This window comes from Hippoglossus stenolepis, chromosome 2, assembly GCF_022539355.2.
Source record: "Hippoglossus stenolepis isolate QCI-W04-F060 chromosome 2, HSTE1.2, whole genome shotgun sequence".
In the NCBI taxonomy this organism is placed as follows: Eukaryota; Metazoa; Chordata; class Actinopteri; order Pleuronectiformes; family Pleuronectidae; genus Hippoglossus; species Hippoglossus stenolepis.
The window spans coordinates 663,274-684,694 of NC_061484.1; the positions used below are offsets into that span (position 1 = coordinate 663,274).

The following is a 21,421-nucleotide window of genomic DNA, read 5'->3' on the forward strand; positions in this document are numbered from 1 at the left end:
TGGTCATCAAGACTAGAAAAGTGCTGATTAAAAAAATGAAAATAGTTCTCACTATTTTTCTCTGTATTGGTAAAAATCAAGGACATGCATTCTTTATACCACCTTTCAGGGCATTACAATTCTATTGTATCCTATTCTATTCTATTTAAACCACAGCCTCATAGTTTGATGCTCACCCTGTCTCCTGTTCATGTAACACTTTTAACTTGGCCTAGTGCTATACAATGTAAGCATGGCAAGAGAAGTGACATATGTTCAACAATTCTGGTTGAAATCATAAAAGCCAGGCTGCACTGAGAGACTTTGCGCTTCTTGTTGTTGACTGAAGAGCATTCACCTGCAGGTATTGAATGAGCCTAGAAAGACTACTTTCTTTTTCTTGATTCCTCTGTTAATCACAAGTTCCCACTACACTCTCCAAAGACGATGTGGGGGAATATTGGATTTCTCATACCTATATAAATGTATTTAATACTCAAGGGTTATTTAAAATCAGCTCTCATACTGTTAGACTATTGTTTTTACTGACAAATGGGTTCATATTTTATGTATCTTTAAAGGGATAGTTCACAGAAAAATTTAAATTCAGTCATTATCATAACCTAACATGCCTCCATACTAGTCGTATGGTGTCATCCAAGTGTCTGTAAGCCCTGACATTCATATTTGACTTGTAACGGCGTCATAAGCCTGTTTTAATGGTACGCACAGAGTGCGCATTCGCACCGCTAGTCATGCTATGTCCGCTAGCACCGCTACTTCCTGTAGTGGACTTTTACGCTTAAAACATGGTGTAAATTACGCTGTTTCGAGTCGAATATGAATGTCAGGGCTTGCAGACACTTGGATGACACCACCAAGTGGTTTCTGCACTATGGAGGATGTTTTTTCTGTTGTTTTATTACGTCTGAAGAACTTTGGCTGCAACACTGTTGAGACTCCAAAAGTGTTTTGTGGACTCAAACACTTCACCCACCCCTCTATCGGCCTAGGGGTGAGTAGATAATGAGGGAATTTTCATTTTTTGGTGAACTATCCCATTAACCTAACCTCCTTAGTACGGTAGTAGTACCGGTTAACTGCGAAGTTACCCCTGAACTTACCCTGATAAGCCAGTAACCTCCCTTCGCAGTGCAGGCCCCTTATCACCACAAATGCACTAATGCAGAATAAAAACTGAACCATATTCAATCTACACATATGTCCATATGTTTACCATATAGATCTCACAATTCAAATACTGTTCATGGACATAAACAACTCCGAACAAGTATCAAATGATTGAAACTTTATTTAAAGTATAACTTTTTAACTGTATTTAAAACAGAGCATCTAAAACAGTGAAAAAAAGTGCAGGTGCAGATAGAGCAGGGTTACATTTCTAATAAAATAATCTCAAGAGAAAATTTTAATATAGTTCATGCTGTGATATGTGATTACCTTTTTTGGCACAAACTATAACACAAACCACAGGAACAAATTACAGTTAGTCTGACAGATGTATTTTGTAGTTTAAAATAATTTGTGTGGTCATTTTCTTGAGGGCTGACTGCACAAGTCATTGAGAGAGAAAGAGGGGGGCTGTCACAAGGTAAAGGGGAGGATAAAAGTATAAAACTATGTCTGGTTATCCCAACGGGAACACACCCACTACATCTCAATCTCACCCTGTTTCCAGATGCGCAAGCTGCTTCCTGTCACCATCATGCCAAAAGTGCACAGTCATGCTCTTGGCACATAACTGCACTTTGCCCAGTAAAGAGGATAGAGCCCTATGTTATTGCAAACGTTTACACCACAGTGTGGCCTCAATCAAAGAGTGTACGGTGCACAAATTCTCTAGTTCCCACTCGTTATTATTCTGTGGCCTCGTAATAATTCTTCACCTAAATGTCACCAGAAGGGCTCTGTGGCATTTTACAAGCACAGTGTGAGCAGTCAGGTTGTGGTTGACGATCGGAATGTAAAGTCTGAGCACATAAATCTTAAATTTCGGCTTCACATCGCAGACAATGTACTTGTACAGTTTGAGTTGGAATTGGTATTTCTAAAATCATTAAGTGTATATCCAGCACAAACCACAATGTTACTCCCGACGTCATAAAGTTACCTCTGAACTTACCCTGATAAGCCAGTAACCTTGCTTTCTAGTACAGGCCCCAGTTCCCTAAATGTGCCTGATTTCTTTTTTCATCAAGATCCATGAATCATTCCATGGAAAATACAGGAACATGTCAAAAACCACAATGTTTAAGAAAGTAAATAAAGTGATAAAACTTCCTGGATCTGTGCCTATGTACGCATCCATGCCAACATTTCAAGAGTTCCTTCATTAAATTCCCTCCCCTAAAAACAACCAAATAAACAAACAGGGATGAGAACACAACTTCCTTGACATAGGTAATTTAGTTGAGTAGAAGTGTTAGATCTGGATGCTGCAGCTCTAGAGTCAGAGATACCTGCAGAATGAAAAAGGAGAGTAATGTTTTAAGTCTAACTTTAAATGTAGAGATGGCGTCTGCCTCCCAAACCTAAACTGTGAGCTGGTTCCATAGGAGAGGAGCCTAGTAGCTGAAGGCTTTACCTCCCAATCAACTGAATCCGAGAACCACAAGTAATCTCTAGGTTTACAAAATGCATGTAATAAGAAAAACACACTGCATAGGGAATTCTTAATATATAGAACAGAGGAAGCTGAAAATAAATAAAAGGTATATAAAACAAAGTGACATGAGTTATCAGAATCAGTAAAGAGGAACATTATAGTGAATTGGTGGTTGAAAGTAGAAATGGCATCAAAGATACATGAAAGGCAGTTGACAGTCTAATTAAAAATTGCAAGGGGAAATCAGAGTATTCTTAGTATTTAACAAAAGCTATGATACAAGTAATAAACTGTGATGGAAATTCATCTTGAGATTTGAAATAATGAAATTCTCAGACTGGAGTTGCCTTTGAGTCTTTTTAATAGTAAGCTCTGCAGAGGTTACACAACAAGCACGGGTGCTCAAAATGGAACTGGCCGCAAGTTCACAAAAGCCAGAACTTATACAAAGAGGCGTTTCATAAAACATAATATGAAAAAAGACATGAAAGACATGAGATCATCATCTGTGTCTGTCCGTCCGCTGTAGCAGTTGGAAGAAAAACATCACCAAATAAGGGCATACACCCTGTTGATCAAGGTCATAGCAGTGAGACACCACCAAATAAGGGTTCCATCCTGTCAGGTAGACAGTATCACAGCAGTGAGACACCTGGTCAGGGGGATTTCCACTACCTTAGACACTGGTCAGTTGAATTTTCCACTACAAAACCATAAGAAAGAAATTGCAAAGAAATTGAATATTTACTTGTGGGATCAAGCCTAGCATAAGTAGTAGTAAATCCTAGCAGCACAATGTAGAGTTTACTTCTCTCACTGAACAAGACAAAGTGGGGAACAAAGAGAAAAGGAGGTGTTAAAGGTGTTTAGTTGTTAATATTTGTTGAGATTATGCATATGTGAAATGTAGTTAAGAAAAAAGAAGAAAAGGGTAAACTCAAACTAAAATTAAGCACTTTTATTTTATTTTTTAAATGCAAACCTTATCTTACTTGAAACGAGAATATTATTATGTTATTATTGTTCTAAGAGTACCCTCCAGTTCAATGTGAAAATTAAGAATAAACATTGTTGAAATACTATTGAATTGTACTCTCTTTATTTTATTTGACAGTCCATTTTTGACTTCATACAGAATACAGATGTTGATACAACTACTAGGCAACTTCAAAATATATGGCACTGAATCATAATGCATGTTAGACATTAGAATGTTTCGACCTTGCCTTGAGGAAATTCTCTCTAACTGGACCCCTTTGAATTTACTTCAATACCCCTGGTATATATGGTGTGGGTCTATTATAGACCTGCAAAAAGGATTTGATACCATTCATAAAATATTTTTAGATAAATATGATATCAGAGGAGTATTCAGTATTTTATTTAAATAAGTAGGTGGCAATACGTTTCTATGCATAATACGTTTTCTGAACTTTTGAAGGTAAACAGGGTCCAGTTCTGGGTCCAGAATTGTTTATGTTGTATTTAAATGACAATTGTAGAATGTCAAAAATGTTTTTTAAATTATCTTCTTTGTAGATGACACAAACCTTTTTTGTTCTGAGATGAATTTAAATTACATTTTGGAAACAAGTGAAATAAAATTAAGATAAATTAAATTAATTAAAATGGCTTGACTACAAGAAAAATAATACATAATTTTTGGTAACCTTGTCATAAATACAGAGGTTGAATGAAGAATAAATGATGTCGGAATAGAAAGAGTGAGATCCAAGGAAATGCAGGCTTGTAACTTTTTTCCTTCGAGAGGGTATATTACTCTAAAGCCTCTGCTGAACTGGAAGCTTTTTAAACCAACAACCTTCTCTGTCGACAGATCCATGTCATAATAAACTTAAAGAAAGGACAACTGTGGCTCATCGAGTTTTATCCATTCTTTTATTCAGCCATCATCATCAGAAAACTGTGCAAAAGAGATTTCTTCATCAATAAGACTTAAGACTTTATAAGTCAACATTCACTTTATGTTTTATGTAGCACAATTATTGTTCCAACAACACCTAGTGTTTAGAAATATGTGGAAATACATACAAAACTTCTCATCTATAAAAAAGACCAATAATAATCATTGATAAAACTGCTTTCAGACATGCACTGAACTCCCCAGATCCTCCGCAGTTTCTTCGGAGGATGTGTATGTGTGAAAATCAAATGTCCGAGTGAGAGGCTCCAGAGTTTCTAGTGACTTTCTCCACCTGGGACGCGAGTAATAAATCTGCAGAAAGTCCAGAGGAGCCAATGTGAGCGCACAGCAGGAGATCCCTGGCTGGATTCACCGTGAGCGAGTGGGGGGATTGATGAAGATTGAAACATGCGACGGACGCAAAAATGAAAAGAAATGATGAAAAAGCGGTGCCACACACATATAAGACATCCAACTCAGTGACCCCTCCAGCTGTACCAGGGGGGTAAATAGCACAGCTGTTAGCTTAATACTCCCCAGTTTAAAAGACAGCTGAAAGAGCTGCCACGAGGGACAAACGCATGGAGAGGAGACCCAGAGACACTCTGAGCTGAGCTGCCACCTGAAGAGGTTGTGTTTCGGGCTTTATGTTTAGTTGACTGACTTTATGTTTGTTGTTTCTTTTAACTAATGAAGATGTTGGGCCCAAAACAGCCAGTAAATCACAACTCCAGTCAGTGGCGGTGCTGGCTCAAATGGAGGAGGAGAATTCGGCGATGCAAAGGAGCAGGCGATGGTGAGCAGATGGGAGTTTGAGGCCCATGAGTTCCAGGCAGAGAGGCAGACCCAGCTGCCGACAGGGTAATCCAAGGCATTTCTAGAGGGGACTGAGGTGAGAGCGATGGCTTGCAGCTGGACAGCGACAGGATGGGCTCGGGTCCGACCAATTGCTGCCCTTTGTCTGCGGTCAGCAGCTAAAGCAGACACTTGCCCCTCGTCTCCAGTCGGCAGAAAAGCCGACGCCTGCCCCTCGTCTACAGGTGGTGGTAAAGCAGACACCTGCCCCCACTCCTGGTCCCCGGTGTGCTTCACCTCCGGAGAGACCCCGCCGAGCAGCAGGCCCACCTGCTCGCCCTCCAGGCCTGTGTGTTTTTAGATGTGGACGTGGAGACTTTGGTGGCGGACCAGATTTCCCAGAACAGAGAAGCTCTTCCCACACTTGCTGCAGCTGTACGGTCTCTCTCCGGTGTGCACAGCCTGGTGCACCTTGAGGCTGCAGGCCTGCGAGAAGCGTTTCCCACACAGGCTGCAGCTGTAGCGCTTCTCGCCTGTGTGAACGCTCATGTGTCTCTTGATGTGGCTGGACTGGGAAAAGCGCTTACCACACTGTGCACAGCTGAACGGCTTCTCCCCCGTGTGCACCCGCTGGTGGGTTTTCAGCTGGTGTGGATGGACAAAGGGTTTTGTGCAGAGGTGGCAGTGGAAGATCCTCTCCCCAGAATGGGAGCGCTGGTGTACCACCAAGTCTCTAGAAGTGGAGAAGAGGCGGCTGCACTGCTGGCAGCTGAACGCTTGCTCTGTGCTGCTGGGGAAGCTTGTGCTCCTGGAGTCAGCGGAGGCCTTACTGAAGGAGGGGCCCGTTAGCCAGTCTGACATGGAAGAGTTCCCGAAGCTGCTGCCGCTGCTAAGGACAGGAAAACAACGGGTAGACAGTGACTCGTCTGTGCCTACGACTCCATCTGTGGAATGTTTATGGGGAGTCGTAAGAGAGCGGGCCACCTCTGTAGTCGAGAACAAGTCATCGAGAGATGCCTCTTGTCTGTCTGTTTGGTGACTGTAAGTTAATCTACTGTTATTTACACACTGGCTTCTAGTGACAGAGACCGAAGCATCACATGTCCTAAAGGCTTCCGACCAGAAGGCCTCCAGTTTCACTGGTGTTGACATTACCGCTTCCGTCCAGTCTGCTGCAGCACCACACATACTTGTATTTAAAGGCAGCTCTGACACCAGTTTCTTGATCAGTGGAGTGTGTACATTAGGATCTGTACTCGTAAAGTCTCTGAGATCCACAACATGCTTGTCTTCCTTGGTCAAGTCTCTGTTTGGACATCCTGGTGCGGCTCTATGGCTCTCAAGATGAGTATACGGACTCGTTTCCTCTTGCTCTTCTTCCTGCTGAGCTTCAAGTCCAACTAAGTCCTGCTTTTCAAACTGGGCGGAACCACTGTCTCTGTTTTCAGCAGCATGAGACAGAGACTGAGATCCAACTGAGGAATGAACAGAGAAACATATTTTTGTTATCAATCATCTGTTCACACTCTCATTAAAACTTAATATGTAACAGCATCAACACTTTCAGAACACATCCATCCATCCATACTCCACACTTTAAGACCAAAAGATGCTTTTTAAGCGTAAGCTGATGTTAGACAAAATCACACATGATGAGCTTGTTCTTGGCTTAACATATTAAAAGTTTACTTTGACTGTCAGAAGAAAAATACACAAGGTTATTCAAACATATAGGGAATAAACAATTTGAATAGATACAAACCAAATACCCTGTGTGTGCACTGTACATACCCAAATCAGGCAATGCGAACTTTTTTATATTGTAATAATGCCATTTCATAATATGTGTTAAATAGTGTCATCATGATGTAATGTATACTATGTGATGACAAAAGATTTTTTAAGCTAAATTGACTGCAGATTGTGTCTCTCATGCTATTGGTTGCCAGGGTTACTGCATTGATACACTATGATGTCATTTTCTGACTTCACAGTGATGTCCTAATGATTCAATTCCTAGAATATGATAAGAAAAACATTGCTGTTATAACTTGAAGGTTCAGTTTGTAGAATTTAGTGACATCTAGTGGTGAAGTTGCATGTTCAGCTGAACACCCCTCACCTCACCATCCCCTTCCAAACATGAAAGAGAACCTGTGGTAGCCTTCAGTTGTCATAAAAACGGTAAAGAAAACAACAATTCGTACTACTATATATTCAATTTCTGCCAATAGATCACTTTCACCTAAATCGTACACACTGGTCCTTTAAAAGGAAAAGTGAGTTGGGGGCAGGAGATCTACACGTACAATGAGCAGCATGTCTGTGTTTGGAGTTGTTCATACATACTGCTGCTGTTAGCTGCTGTCTCATGGTCCTCTAGCACACAGCAGACTGTCGCCTCCTCCAGCCTTTCCTTCTTCACCACAGCAGCCTCCGGCTCCAGCTGCTGGTCTGTCCCATCCACTGGCTGACAGACAGAAACCATGGGTTTACTGCTGCTGCACTACAAACATGCTGCTCTACAAATATGATATCAGATTAGCAAAGTTATCGAGTATAATTTATTTGTTAAAATTGCATTCTGTAGATTACATGCACATTTTTGTAAATGCCACTTAAAGGGATGAAGTGTTTGAGTCCACAAAACACTTTCAGGGGTAAACAGCGTTGCAACCAAATCTAATACAGTTGAATTAAATGTTGAGCTCTTCTTCAAATGTTAAGTGCCTCCATACTGCTCCTGTGGTGTCCGTAAGCCCCGACATTCAAATTTGTCTTGAAACAGCGTCATTTACACCATGGTTTTAGCCTAAATGTCGCATTCACGTTCACGCACACACACTGCCCAAGCTCTCACCCAAGGGGTGCGAGGCGAGATCAGCGAGAACTCGCGATAGCTGCACACATATGTTCAAATGCTCCCGGAACATGCAATACACACAACAGAGAGAGAGAGTTGCTGGAGTTTCAGCAATCAACAAGTGCTTTTGTCTGTTCTAAAATAACATTTTAGGTGTTTAAACTGTGACCAAACCGTTGTGGCCTCTTTTAATAGTGCTTATATACAAAATCATGGTTTGAGTGTGCTCTGGATGCTTCAACCAACAGAAGCGAGTGAGATCCGTGACTTTCCACAGATGTTGAGAGCACCTCTCTCTGTTGTGTTCAGCAAGTTCCGGTAGCATGTAAACATAGGTGTGAAGCTATCGCGAGTTCTCCCTTAGGCGAGAGCTTGTGTGGTGTGTGCGCGCAAACATGAGGAGAACATCGGACATTTAGGATAAAAACACGGTGTAAATGACACCATTTTATCCCGCAAATCTATGTAGACACATGGAAGGATTATCAGAAGTAGTGTGTCCTCCTTCTAGTCATTTTTCATCTCTGACATTTTGAATCTCCTTTTATTTCTTTTGGATCTCTGTTATTTTGACCCTATCCTTTGTGGTTTTTTAGTGATTCATTTTGGATCTTGTTTTGTTTTGTTCTGAATATGTGTGAAGTCTGTTTCCATGGTGTGTGTACAAAACACATACAGTACAAGAGTGAAAGTGCTAAAGTTTTTCTCTCTCCAAAAAAGTCTGTTTCTGAACCTTTGAGTAAAGATTCAATCAAAAGTCAATTAAATTTTATTTGCATAACCCATATTCACTAATCCCACTTTGTCTCTTAACAAGGGCTTAACAAGGTGCGACATCCTCTGCCTTTAACCCTCAACAAGATTCATATAACATATGCCATAATACAGTGCCTTGCATAAGTATTCACCCTTGGACTTTTCCCATTATGTACTGTTACTAACTGGAATTCAAATAGACTTAAATAAACTTTTCCGTTTGATCAACAAAACATGCATAGTACTTTGAGGTGCAAATAAATTTTATTGTGACACAAACAATAATGAGAACAAAAGTTGACATCTGTTGGGTGCATAAGTATTCACCCCCTGTGTCAATACTTGTAGAACCCCTTCGCTGCAATTACAGCTGCAAGTCTTTTGGGTATGTCTCTACCAGCTTTGCACATCTAGAGATGGAAAGGTTTGTCCATTCTTCTTGGCAAAAAGATGAAGCTCAGTCAGATTGATGGAGACCGTCTGTGAACCGCAATTTCAAGTCTTGCCATAGATTCTCTATTGGATTGAGGTCTGGGCTTTGACTGGCCATTTAAGACATTAACATTCTTTAATCCAAACCATTCCTTGTAGCTCTGGCTGTATGTTTGGTCATTGTCCTGCTGGAAGATGAACCTCCGCCCCAGTCTCAAGTCTTTGCAGACTGCATCAGATTTCTTCAAGGATTTCCTGTATTTGGCTCCATCCATCTTTCCTCTATTCTGACCAGTTTCCTGTACCTGCTAGAAGCATCCCACAGCATGATGCTACCACCACCATATTTCACTGTTGGGATGGTGTGCTCAGGGTGATGGGCAGTGTTGGTTTCCCACACATAGCGTTTGCATTGAGGCCAAAGTTCAATTTGGTCTCATCTGACAGCACCTTCTTCCACATGTTTGCTGTGTCTCCACATGGCTTCTGCAACCCAAACGGGATTTTATGGATCCCTTTCAACAATGGCTTTCTTCTGCCACTCTTCCATAAAGGCCAGATTTGTGGAGTAGACGACTAATAGTTGTCCTGTGGACAGATTCTCCCACCTCAGCTGTGGATCTCTGCAACTCCTCCAGGTAACCATGGGCCTCCTGGTGCTTCTCTGATTAATTTTCTCCTTGTCCGACTCTTCAGTTTGGGTGGACGGCTCCTCTTGGTAGGTTTGCGGTTGTGCCATATTCTTTCCATTTTCTTATGATGGATTTTATGGTGCTCAGAGAGATGTTCAAGCTCTGATATTTTTATAACCTAACCTGCTTCATATTTTCACAACTTTATCCTGACCTGTTTGGTGAGCTCTTGGTCTTCATGATGCTGTTTGTTCAGTAATGATCTCAACAAACTCTGAGTCCGTCACAGAACAGGTGTATTTATACTGAGATTAAATTGCAGACAGGTGGACCTATTTACTAATTATGTGACTTGCAAATGTGACTTGTGAATGCAATTGGTCGCACCAGATCTTGTTAGGGGTTTCACAGTAAAGGGTGAATACATATGCACTAACACTTTTCAGATTTTATTTGTAAATAATTGTAAATCCATGTAATATTTCCCCCACTTCCAAATGATGCACTATTTTGTGTTGGTCCATTACATAAACTCACGATGAAATAAATTTTAATCTGTGGTTATACCATGACAAATGTAGAAAGTCCAAAGGGTGAATATTATGCAAGGCACTGTATATAATATACTGTCATATAACTGACATTAATACAGTGAAAAATACAGCTCTTATCCAATCTCTAAAAATAAAGTGAGATGTAAAATACTGTACTGTAAGGCCTTACAATGACCAAAATCTTTTATTACAATAGAGGTAATTTAAAATGCAGACAATGATACACAAACCAAAACTGCGATTTGTGGATTTGAGATTTGTGTTCATAAAAAAAACAAAAGAATAATTGCAATATTTATAGGAAAACTGCAAAGATCAGTTCAAACATCAAGTCAGGGTGGGGCTTACTGGTATTCAGAGCGTGCACACAAATTATGTACATAGTATCATACTTAAGTGTGCACACAGATTATGTCGATAGTAACATATTTAAGTGCAGGGATGATTCTCGGATCAGACTTTTAGGGGTGCTCAGCCCCTATGAGAATTTGACATGCACATATGTGTATTCGCTTCTCTCGCTGATCTCAGTAGAACGGTCTGTCTCTATCTGCTATACAACATATCGGTGTGACAGACCGTATTTGTAGCTGTTCCAGCAAACTATACTGTCCTTGACTGGGTGGATTTATGTTTCTGAAACATGCTCAGAGCCTTTCTCCTCTTCTTGACCCCACCACTCACAAATACCTCATTTCTAAAAATGTTACCAAATACCCGGCAAGCAAAGCAGAAAGCCGCATTTTTCCTAGAGGAATACTCCGGCTTTTTAAAGCTGTTGAACCAATCCTGTTAAAAGGTTCTTTTTTGGGTTCCAATCTGATCGTATGGGTATTTAGAAAGCTTTGAAAGTTTTGGACCTGTGTCCTTATCCCCTAAATCAAAAAGTCATCTTGAGCACTCTCTGCTTCAGCTTGGTGTCTTGTATGCATCTCTTTCTGTCTTTTCATTTGTCTCTTTGATCTGCCCTCTCACTCCCTGAGCTTTCAGAGAATCTCCATGTTCATCTCTTTCTCCTTGAATTTAATTTATTTAAACAATAGCATTTGTTGTTTACTAGGAAAGCGTTTAAATGAAGATGTGATGTTTAGAATGAAGTCCACTAACATATTGTATGTTGTGCCACACTAACAATTTTGACTTCACTATCTGTCCACTTTCTCCCCTGGTTCTTTCTGCTCTTTCTCTCTGTCCATCCTGCTGGTCATAAATAAAGCAAACAGTATTTATAATGCAAATATATTAAAATTGAGGTTGTGGAGGGGACACATTTGATAACAGTAGTTATTGCTTAGTAACGTAAAATCATCGATAAGTCCTGTAGGAGCAATTATATTTAATGAGCATGTTTAGGCTCTAGAGGGGCTGAGACTAATACCAGCCAATGATGTAGCATACGGCCGGCAAGAGGTTAACTGAACCAGGTGTGCGACAAAGGACAAAGGCGCCGTGGAGAAACAGTTTTCAACCGCACACTCCTACATAATTGTACTAACTATACATTAAGCTGCCATTGATTTGAACTGGACGAAAGGCCACCTCATATACACACATTCACACCACACGCAAACATTCATCCACCTCATCTGTGCAACAGGACCGGCAAGCAACTCAACTCATGGTAAGGAGACGATAAATATGTGTGTGTTAGAAGTCTCATATGGTGTGTGACTGGCTTTACAATGCAAAAAAGGAATGAAAGCCAGAACAAGTCCACTGTAATGATTGTGGGCCAAACAATGGCTAACATGGATTTATAACTATGTGGTCTTGACCACCTAACCACTTTCTCACCTTGTTCGTGATATCTTTCTCTCTGTCCATCCTGCTCCTTCTCCTTCTCTGTCTCTCTATCATCCTCTTTCCCTCTTTGTGCTGTCAACCAGATGGCAAACATAACAGCCAAAGAATTTATAATATGATTAGAAGTAGGAAGATGAGGCAAATCTATGTTCTATTTAAATATTGGGTTGCTGTGTTCAATGCAGTCAGGTAACATCATTTTGACCTCAATCTCTCACCTGAACCTAGCAGTTTTCTTGAAAGAAATATTCGGATATCCATCTCTGGAAAAACAGACATTTTCTTCCGTGTTGTATAAATAAGGTTATTTTTTCTTACATCTTTTACAAAATGTATAAATGTAGATTCACACGATGCAACTATAACCAGACTTTATAAGTTTTTACCATCTGATTGTACGTGCACTCCTTTCATTTCTTGTTCTCATTTAGATCCCGTTAGCTTCTGTCTCTTTCTTCACCAAGAGAGGAGGAGGGGATTACACACACAGACACATAGGAGCAGAAGAGAGATATGAAGATGACAACTCGTTACGTTAAATTCAAGCATCCCAACAAGAGTAATTTACTAATTTAATACATTTACAACCCAAAGATTAACCCCAAATGTCTGAAATGCAGGCCAAAATATATATCGATTTAAAAACATATATAAATCTGGCGACGTTATATTTTTAGGGGTGCTCGCACAGATGAGGCTAAACTTGCTTATGGTTAACATTCTCATGCACGTTCTCACAGACTATATAAAATATTTCTCAGAGTAAATTGTGTCCATGTCTTTGCAGATGTAAATTGTGACACCAGCTGTTGTCTCCTTCCAGCTTCATGATTCTTTTCATATCTTGTGTCACAGGCAACCTTGTTCAGTGTCTGAGTCCGAGGTTTGTTTTGAAGACTTGGCTTTTCTGTTGTGTTTCTTATCCATTGACTGTTTCTGCACTGTTTGACGTGGTTCATATGTAGATGGTTAGTGGTAAGAGGGTAGTGGTGTTTTGCATCTGTTGTGGGGACTGTGGCATAATATATACATCAATTTATTTATGTAGTTTTCTGGTCCATCTCAGATAACAACAGAGGATGCCCCTAGCTCTTTCTGAACAACGATTGTTGTAAGCAGTCTACGAGAGGATGAGAAAAGTGGCGTTCAAATCCACCCACTGTCATTCTGTATGCTGCATAGTGCCATCACTTACAAAAAGGAGGTTTACTTTGCCTTGCTTCACGCTAATGTCTGAGTGTTCTGTGAAAGATGACAACCTGTCTTGTGTTTTTTATAAATACTGTAACGATGGTCCAAATCTAACTGTAAAAAGTGAAATTGCGTATTTTCACAATGCACAAACCCAAACTTAATTTAGTTTTCAGTTCTAAGACGTCACAGATGTTCCAGACAGGAAGTGACATAAGGAAAACGAACCACTGTCCTTACTAACACTTTACAGCTGCTCTGGAATTGTGTCTGCTTTACGACGGTCACCATTGGCCACCGCCGGAGTCTTTGAGGTTAGCGTTTCCTGCTGGTTCTCGGCAGAAAGGTGTCATTGTGAGGCAAGAAGCAATAAGCAGGTTTCATGCTTCAAAGTCACTTGAGCTGGTTTACTTCAGTCTAAAGCTGCTTTCAGACATGACCTCCGGGTAAAATCCGGAGAATTGGCAATGCAGTTTACCCAGAGTCTGCCTTTTACACATGCACAACACAGCGGGAGGTTCTCTGCACAGACGCGTTCACAACAGCATCAAATCCTCTGCGTTATTCACGTGAGAGGTGGGGCAGCCGGGAGCAGCAGAGACAGGAAGTGACGTATTAACTCTGCTGCGTGGATAACATGATTTTGTTTACAGCACCCAGAAATCTTCATCAGTTCTTATCACCACAAACTCTCTTGAAGTCTTGTGTCTTCTATGTGTGTTCTCTGCATTTTTACCTGGAGAGATGTTTCCTTTTTTTCATTTTTACGCCTGTTGCGTGTTAGAAGCATCAGCATACATAGTGTGTATTTCAGTCTCACAATACAGTATACCAAATTTGTTGTTGAATGGTTCAAAAAACAAAATGTAGATGTGAGATTACTGTTTTTAAATATTTGCTAAATTTTAGAACACCATTGGCTAGACCTGTGTGTAATTTCGAGTCAAACGGACTTATGGTGTGAGGGGCGTGGCCTGTGAACTGATTTTTCAAAGCTTGACTACAGCAACACCATGTGGCCGACTGAGGCAATGGTTCAGGGAAGGTTGACGCACATCAATTCGAGTTATTGTGCCAAATTTCGTGTTTCTAGCTCTTTCCACCTCACAGGAATTTGAGCCGAGGCAGCGGACAGTACTGACCTGTGACTGCTGACAGTCAGTATTCTCCTGTGTGCTGGACCCGACGTCTCTTTTTGTAATGTTAGAACCATCTTCTTCAAAACGATGATCTGTTCATAGGAAATCAAAGTTGCTTGTTACAATATGTTCACGGTTAAACCAATACAAACTGTGTTCATTACAATGGAGGTGGTAATTAGACTTCCAAAAAAGCTAACACTAAATGTCTGCATTGGTATTTTTTACTGTTATTGTTTATTGTTTCATTGTGCTGACAGAATCATTCTTCACAGTAGTACTGTATGTTTCAGTACTGTTACCAGGTATTGCTGTGGGCAGTACATATGCTAATTATTTCCTTTGTACATCTGCATGATGTAGATAATATCAACACAGATAATTCTGTTGAATTATGATGAGCCACTCTCTGTTTCTCCATCATCACGTTTTCTGTTGAAGCTTTGACTGGATCACTTGATGAAAGAGTGTTGAAAAGTCATTTTTAGGGCTAAAATTAACCAAGGAGGTAGAGCGGGTTGTGGTTTGATCCCAGCTCCTCCAGTCTGCATGTCTAAGCATCCTGAACCAAAGTTGCTATTGTCCCTGGTGGTTTATCCATAAGTGAGTGAATATAGTAGCACTATATATACACTGCTCCAAAAAAATTAAGGGAACATTTAATCGTCACTGTTGAGGAATTTTTGACCATCCTCACACATTACGCCACTATATATTATGTATATTGTATATTATATCTGTACAGGAGAATAGTGCCTGTCTAAATTCCACAGATACTCTGTTCTCTCTTTAAGCAGTACCCAAGGTCAGGTTATAGATAAAGGACCAACCAACACTACATTGTAGTGTCTACGTTCAGGGACTTTCATATCTAACTCAGATGTGCCAGACAGAGAGACACCAACTTCAACTCTCGCCAACTTCAACTCTTTTGCGTATTTCACCAGTGGCAAGACGTAAGGACACAATGTGATCTAGGAATAAATATTTAGACTTAACTATCCAATAGGATGTGAACACCTACATGTTACATAGAGAGTGACAGCAATTCTAGCCATTCATGGATGTGCTGTTAGAATGGGTGATGCAAGTATTGGGAGATATATGCGGATGCTGTGGGAGACATCTGCAGACGTGGGGGTGACAATTGCTCATGTTACTCTGTTAGTGTTATATTGTTCCACCTTCTGGTCTCCTTGATGCATCAATTCTACATTAAAATATTCTACATCAGCTGCTGCCTGAGTTCTCCTTTCACCAGCTTCCAGAAAACTCCCATAACAGTCACAGTAGAACACTAAGTCAGTTAAACTTCAGGGATATCAATCTTTCCATTTAGGAAGCACAAGTGATAATGATTCAGGTTCACCTGCTTTGATGCAAATTAAAGTGACAACAGGTGCAATGGAGAAGCAAAATCAAAACAACCCTCGATAAGGGAATGGTTTTGCATGTGCTGGCCACAGACAGCTGCTCTCTTTTTATCCTTCCTGACTGATTCTTCTCTAGTTTTGTGTTTGGTTAGTGTCCTTGTCACTACTGGTAGCATGAGGCTGTACCTGAAGCCTAATCAGGTTGCACAGATAGTCCTGCTCCTCCAGGAAGGCACATCCCTAGGTGCAGTCGCAAAAAGGTTTGCTGTGTCTCCCAGCACAGTCTCAAGAGCATGGAGGAGATACCAGAAGACCGGAAGTTGGACAGGGCCGCAGAAGGCCATCAACCCAGCAGCAGGACCAGTATCTGCTCCTTTGTGCGAGGAGGAACAGGAGGAGCACTGCCAGAGCCCTACAAAAGGAGAAGCTGTGGTGAACGTTATGCTGCCTGTAACATCATCCAGCATGACCGGTTTGGCGGTGGGTCAGTGATGGTCTGGGGAGGCATATCCTTGGAGGGTCGCACAGACCTCCATGTCATAGCCAACGGTACCTTGACTGCTGTTAGTTACCAGGATGAAATGCTGTGTAGGCAGTTCCTGGATGACGAAGGCAGTGATGCCATTGACTGGCCGTCACGTTCCCCTGACCTACAGTAAATCCAATTGATCATCTATGGGACGTTATGTTACATTGTATCCGACGCCGCCAAGTACCACCACAGACTGTGCAGGAGCTCACTGAAGCCCTGATCCAGGTCTGGGAGGAGATCCCCCAGGACACCATCCACCGACTCATCAGGAGCATGCCCAGACGTTGTCTGGAGTGTGCATACAGGCACGTGGGGGCCATACACAGTACTGATTCACATAATGAAATGGATCAGCCTGTGACTTCAATTTTTTTACTTGATGATTTTGGTTTCCATTGACTGTTGTTACGTATTTTTGTTCTCAACATATTATATAATGTACATCGGTAAAGATTTTCAACTTGAGTAATTCGTTCATCAAGATCTGATGTGGGATTTAAGTGTTCCCTTCATTTTTTTTAACAGTGTATATATGATCACTGATTCTTGAGAAGTGGGACAAAACAGGATCCAATATTGAAGAAATAAACCTTAAACTCAGACAAATTAAACTACAGGTATGTATCTACCATGTACTAAGCTACTGAGCTATGCTTTGATACCTCAGAACTTTTTGTTTTATATTTGCTTTTTGCCTTGCCTTCACTAATTTTGTGTCAACACCATCAGACACCAAACTAAAATTAATTTTCACTCGACCTATAAGGTGTGTCTATGTACCTTGAATTATGTGTGTGTAAGCCCTATGTTCCCTCAACTAAACCCTGATTCATAACTATCAATTCAAAAAGCAATTAAAAAAACAGAAAATGCTGATGCCACATATTTAGCATTTATATATTAATAGACAAACTAATAGTCTATTCCCATATTTGACTCAAATTCCCATTGAATTTCAACTCCGTAATTTGCCTGTCACCACCGTCAGACAGAAAATCTGACGGTGTTTACATGATAGGCATTTTGTTCAAAAAGCAAATGGAGTTCATGTAGCAGCCATTTTCTTTTCAGCTTGATGCTAGATGCTATAACAGAACCTACTTCAGGAGAATAAAATGGTCAAAAAACCATTTTAAACAATATCCTCTGAAATTGGAAGAAGGTGTTTACATATCAAGGTTGTGACCAAGGACATATTTACATTTAGATTTAAAAACATATTTGACCATTTCTGCCATGGATGCACTCTTCATAGGTGCAATGTGAAAATGGACCCTTCAGAGTGACTGCTGCACTTAATATTGCCTGATCGTATTACATTTTAATGAATGTCAGAAGAAGACAATACATGTCTATATACTGTATAAGGGCAAGACTCGCTCTCTCTCGACCATTTGTTTTACTTTCCTCCAGCAGAGGTTATTTTGCATTACTTTTGAAAAGGTCCCAAAAGATAAAGATCCTTAGAGCAGTGTATTTCATCCTGGTATTTGTTATAGTATGAATAATCCCGATCATGTGTTTTTTAAACCTCTCAAAACAGTGTTATGATCTCAATGAGCCCTACATAGAAATTCAACACGGAAATAATGCATATATTGTAGACAGATCTTCCTGATAATTTGTAGACAAAATCTACAACCCAGCATTATTGTGTTTTGAAACCTTTAGAAAGTACAGGAAATACTTCTCTATCAACTCTTTTATTTCAATACCCGCATTCTAAAATAAATAAAATCACACATCATTCCGAGTTCGAGCTCATCCAACGGAATATAGCTCCCCTAACATGTCCTGAGCTTCATCACCGGCACTGTAGTCCCTATTGTGTGCATCTTTGATGTAATACGAGGGGTGATATGGTTTCAGCTCATTTCTACTCTAACAGAATCCATGGAATTCTAAATAAATGTCTCCCCAGTGTAATATTTTTATTTGACACCACCCCACGTGTGTTCTTAATGACCTATACACTTCATGACATGCCTCTTTGGAAACACAAAACAATGATTTCCATCCCCTGTTGGAATATCTCTCCCATTTGTCATCCCCCTACTACCCAAAATTCGAAAAAATAAAACAATTTCCATCACATTACATTACATTATATATCATTTAGCTGATGTTTTTATCCAAAGTGACTTAGAATAAGTGCATTCAACCATGAGGGTACAAACCCAGAACAACAAGAATCAAGAAAGTACAATTTTCTTCAAGAAAGCCAAACTACAAAGTGCTATATGTAAGTGCCATATAAGTGCTACTAAAGCGCTACTTTATTTATTTATGTATTTTTATCCAAGGTATAGTCAGAAGAGATGTGTTTTTAGTCTGCGGCAGAAGATGTGCAGACTTTCTGCTGTCCTTGACCATATATGGTAGATCCCCTCAATCTAACAAGACATCCTTTAACCCTCTAATACATATTCCCATGCCACTCTCTCTCAACCCTCATACACACACTTCCAAATTCCCCCTTTGGAAACACGACAACCCTCATGTTTTGTCACCTTCCCCCCTACTTCCACCCATTTGATAAAATAAAAAACAACTTCCTTGACCAAATATTGAAGTTCACCTCAATCTAACAACGAGACATCTTTTAACCCCCTCATTTGTACTCTAATACACATTCCCATGTCTGTCTCAAACCCTCATACATACATTTTATTACTTTATAACATCCTACACTTTCCCATCGCGTTTTGTCACCTTCTCCATATCTCTGACCCCCCTTACCTGTTGTCTCATCCCCCACCACACACACACACCTCTACACACTATGCCCTGTCATGCACACACACACAGACACCCATTTTACAAAATACACACTCACTACTACACACCCCTCTGACATGCACACACACATACACATATACAGCACATGGACACGTCCGCGCGTGCAAAAAGATGTCTCTTGTATTCTACTAAAGTCTGACAGGGTTGACATAAAGAGGGGAAAACACTTTGAAACCTTGTGAAATATGCATGTGTCGTTCAAAACAACTTTGCTCTGATATGAGATACTATTAAGTTTTTCTTCTGATGAAACAAGCTCTTTTTAATCATTAAAAAATATTTTCATATATCAAATCATTTTAATGCACATGAATGATTGAACCCTTCTCTGTGGACATGCTGTTTGAGGTGTAGTGGGAAGACAGTGTCATAGATTTGATATAATAATTATTAGATTAAATCGAAGGGGATAATTGTGTTGAATACAATAGCAGTTCCAACTGCTGAATGTGTTTTGTCCCATGTCTCAAGAATCAGATTGGTGTATGAATGTGTTAGTGGGTGATTGTGACCAATAGTTTAAAGTACTTAGTGGTCATTAATAAATGCAGTGCTATTACCATTATCAATTCATCTGCTGATTATTTCTCGAAATTTATCAATAAGACTACAAAATACCGTGTAAAGAGTGTCAATTATAATTCTCCATATAATAGGGCAATTCATTCAAAAGTTTGTACTTTATCTAAAGATCAACAATCCACAAGTATTCAGTGTATTATTCAACGTGACTAAAACATCAAATTCTTACAATGCACAAGCTGACACGGTTAAATTGATATTCATTAGGTACAATACAAATATTCTGATTACTTGCTGTTTAAATGAATGTGGATCGGCTCATCGACCTATCTGTGAACTGCTCGGATCATTTGAGCATCAGAGCAAACAGCAGCAATATCATGATGTTAAAATGTTATATTTATGACTGGACCCATGTCAGTGTGGAGCGAGCTAACCTCTCCGAGCACAGGTGACCACCATGGACGATAAGGGCTCTGTGTGGGAGCTCCCCCCGGCTCGGACCTCCATCAGCCGCAGGCGGCTCTTCAGCGCCAAGTTCTCCCTGCGGCTCCGGGAGATCTCCAGCCGTAGTGAGGCGAAGCCGTCGTCCACCAGCTGACAGATCTCCGCCACCGCCGCGTTAGCTAACACCTCCATGACAGAGGCCAGCTGAGAATGCAGGTTAACACAAGCCTCCATCCTCACCGGCTCTCCCAGCCTAACGACCACCTATGTGTGTGATGGACAGTTCTTCTGCCTCATGCAGTCACACACGTGAGAGGAGATGGTCAGGTGACGAGAACTGTCCGAGATGTTCATCCTGGTGTCCGCTGCTCATCGGTGAGGCGGCTTCTGTTTACATCCGGGTTCCTCTTCAAACCGTAACCACTGGAGTAAACACGCAGGTTTACGAGCCCAACACTGGTCTGTGCGTTACAGTAATTCTTTTTAATTATTATTTGAAATATAATTGTACACAACATCACTCAACTTCAGTTCTGTATCGTATCATCATCATCTGCCAGTTAGTCCTATAGGTTAGTCCTCAGGCCTGTCATTTGGAAAAACGGACAGGGCAAGATTATTCGAAGTTGTACCATAAATTACACATGGCAACAGCTCTATACATCGATTATATATATATATATATATATATATATATATAGAGACATAACAGTAACACCGTATGTCTGTTTGCTGTCAAACTCCGAAGCCATTTATCAAAACCTGTTTTCTTCATTTCTCATTGCCTCTCCCACGGCAGCATATTGACCTTTGTCCTCCTCCTCCTCCATGTCTCTCACCATAAGTCAGTTGCCCTGTCCCTCTATTGCTGCTTCAGCGGCTCTGGTTGAAGGCTGGAACAAAATTCATTAACTAATCACGGTGGTCAAACTGTTGCTTTCCATCTGTGTTTACTTAAACCTTTAGGTGCTTTGAAAACTTTTTTTTAAATTTAGCTGAATTGAGGTGGAAACATTCAGCATCAGAGTTAAAGAAGTAGCATTAATGTTATCCA

At 40.5% G+C, this 21,421-nt stretch overlaps 1 protein-coding gene across 4 annotated transcripts; it reads right to left on the reverse strand.

Moving 5' to 3' along the window:
• Positions 1-4,487: 4,487 nt before the first annotated feature.
• On the reverse strand, positions 4,488-21,326 carry si:dkey-56e3.3 (zinc finger and SCAN domain-containing protein 2). Of its 4 annotated transcripts, none has more exons than XM_047342813.1 (7): positions 16,254-16,440; positions 14,698-14,786; positions 12,751-12,814; positions 12,583-12,627; positions 12,356-12,436; positions 7,674-7,794; positions 4,488-6,799 (listed from the first exon to the last, which is right to left on the reverse strand). In XM_047342813.1, exons 5-7 carry the CDS (start codon positions 12,416-12,418, stop codon positions 5,682-5,684), a joined length of 1,302 nt encoding a protein of 433 aa, XP_047198769.1. In that variant the 5' UTR covers positions 12,419-12,436; positions 12,583-12,627; positions 12,751-12,814; positions 14,698-14,786; positions 16,254-16,440; the 3' UTR covers positions 4,488-5,681. The 4 variants fall into 4 exon arrangements, with proteins under 4 accessions (XP_047198769.1, XP_047198767.1, XP_047198768.1 ...); XM_047342811.1 differs by having other exon boundaries at positions 12,751-12,818; XM_047342812.1 differs by lacking the exon at positions 16,254-16,440 and adding an exon at positions 20,358-20,401 and having other exon boundaries at positions 12,356-12,627; positions 12,751-12,818.
• Positions 21,327-21,421: the final 95 nt, after the last annotated feature.

What these genes read in the sequence shown, in the direction of transcription:
- si:dkey-56e3.3 (XM_035172438.2), bottom strand. Translation starts at nt 20,601, where the DNA reads ATGGAGGCTTGTGTTAACCTGCATTCTCAGCTGGCCTCTGTCATGGAG. An exon ending in CTGACTGTCAGCAGTCACAG is followed by an intron (nt 7,795 to 14,697) that starts GTCAGTACTGTC and finishes TCTGTCTGTCAG; the next exon opens with CCAGTGGATGGGACAGACCA. An exon ending in GACAGCAGCTAACAGCAGCA is followed by an intron (nt 6,800 to 7,673) that starts GTATGTATGAAC and finishes TTCATTCCTCAG; the next exon opens with TTGGATCTCAGTCTCTGTCT.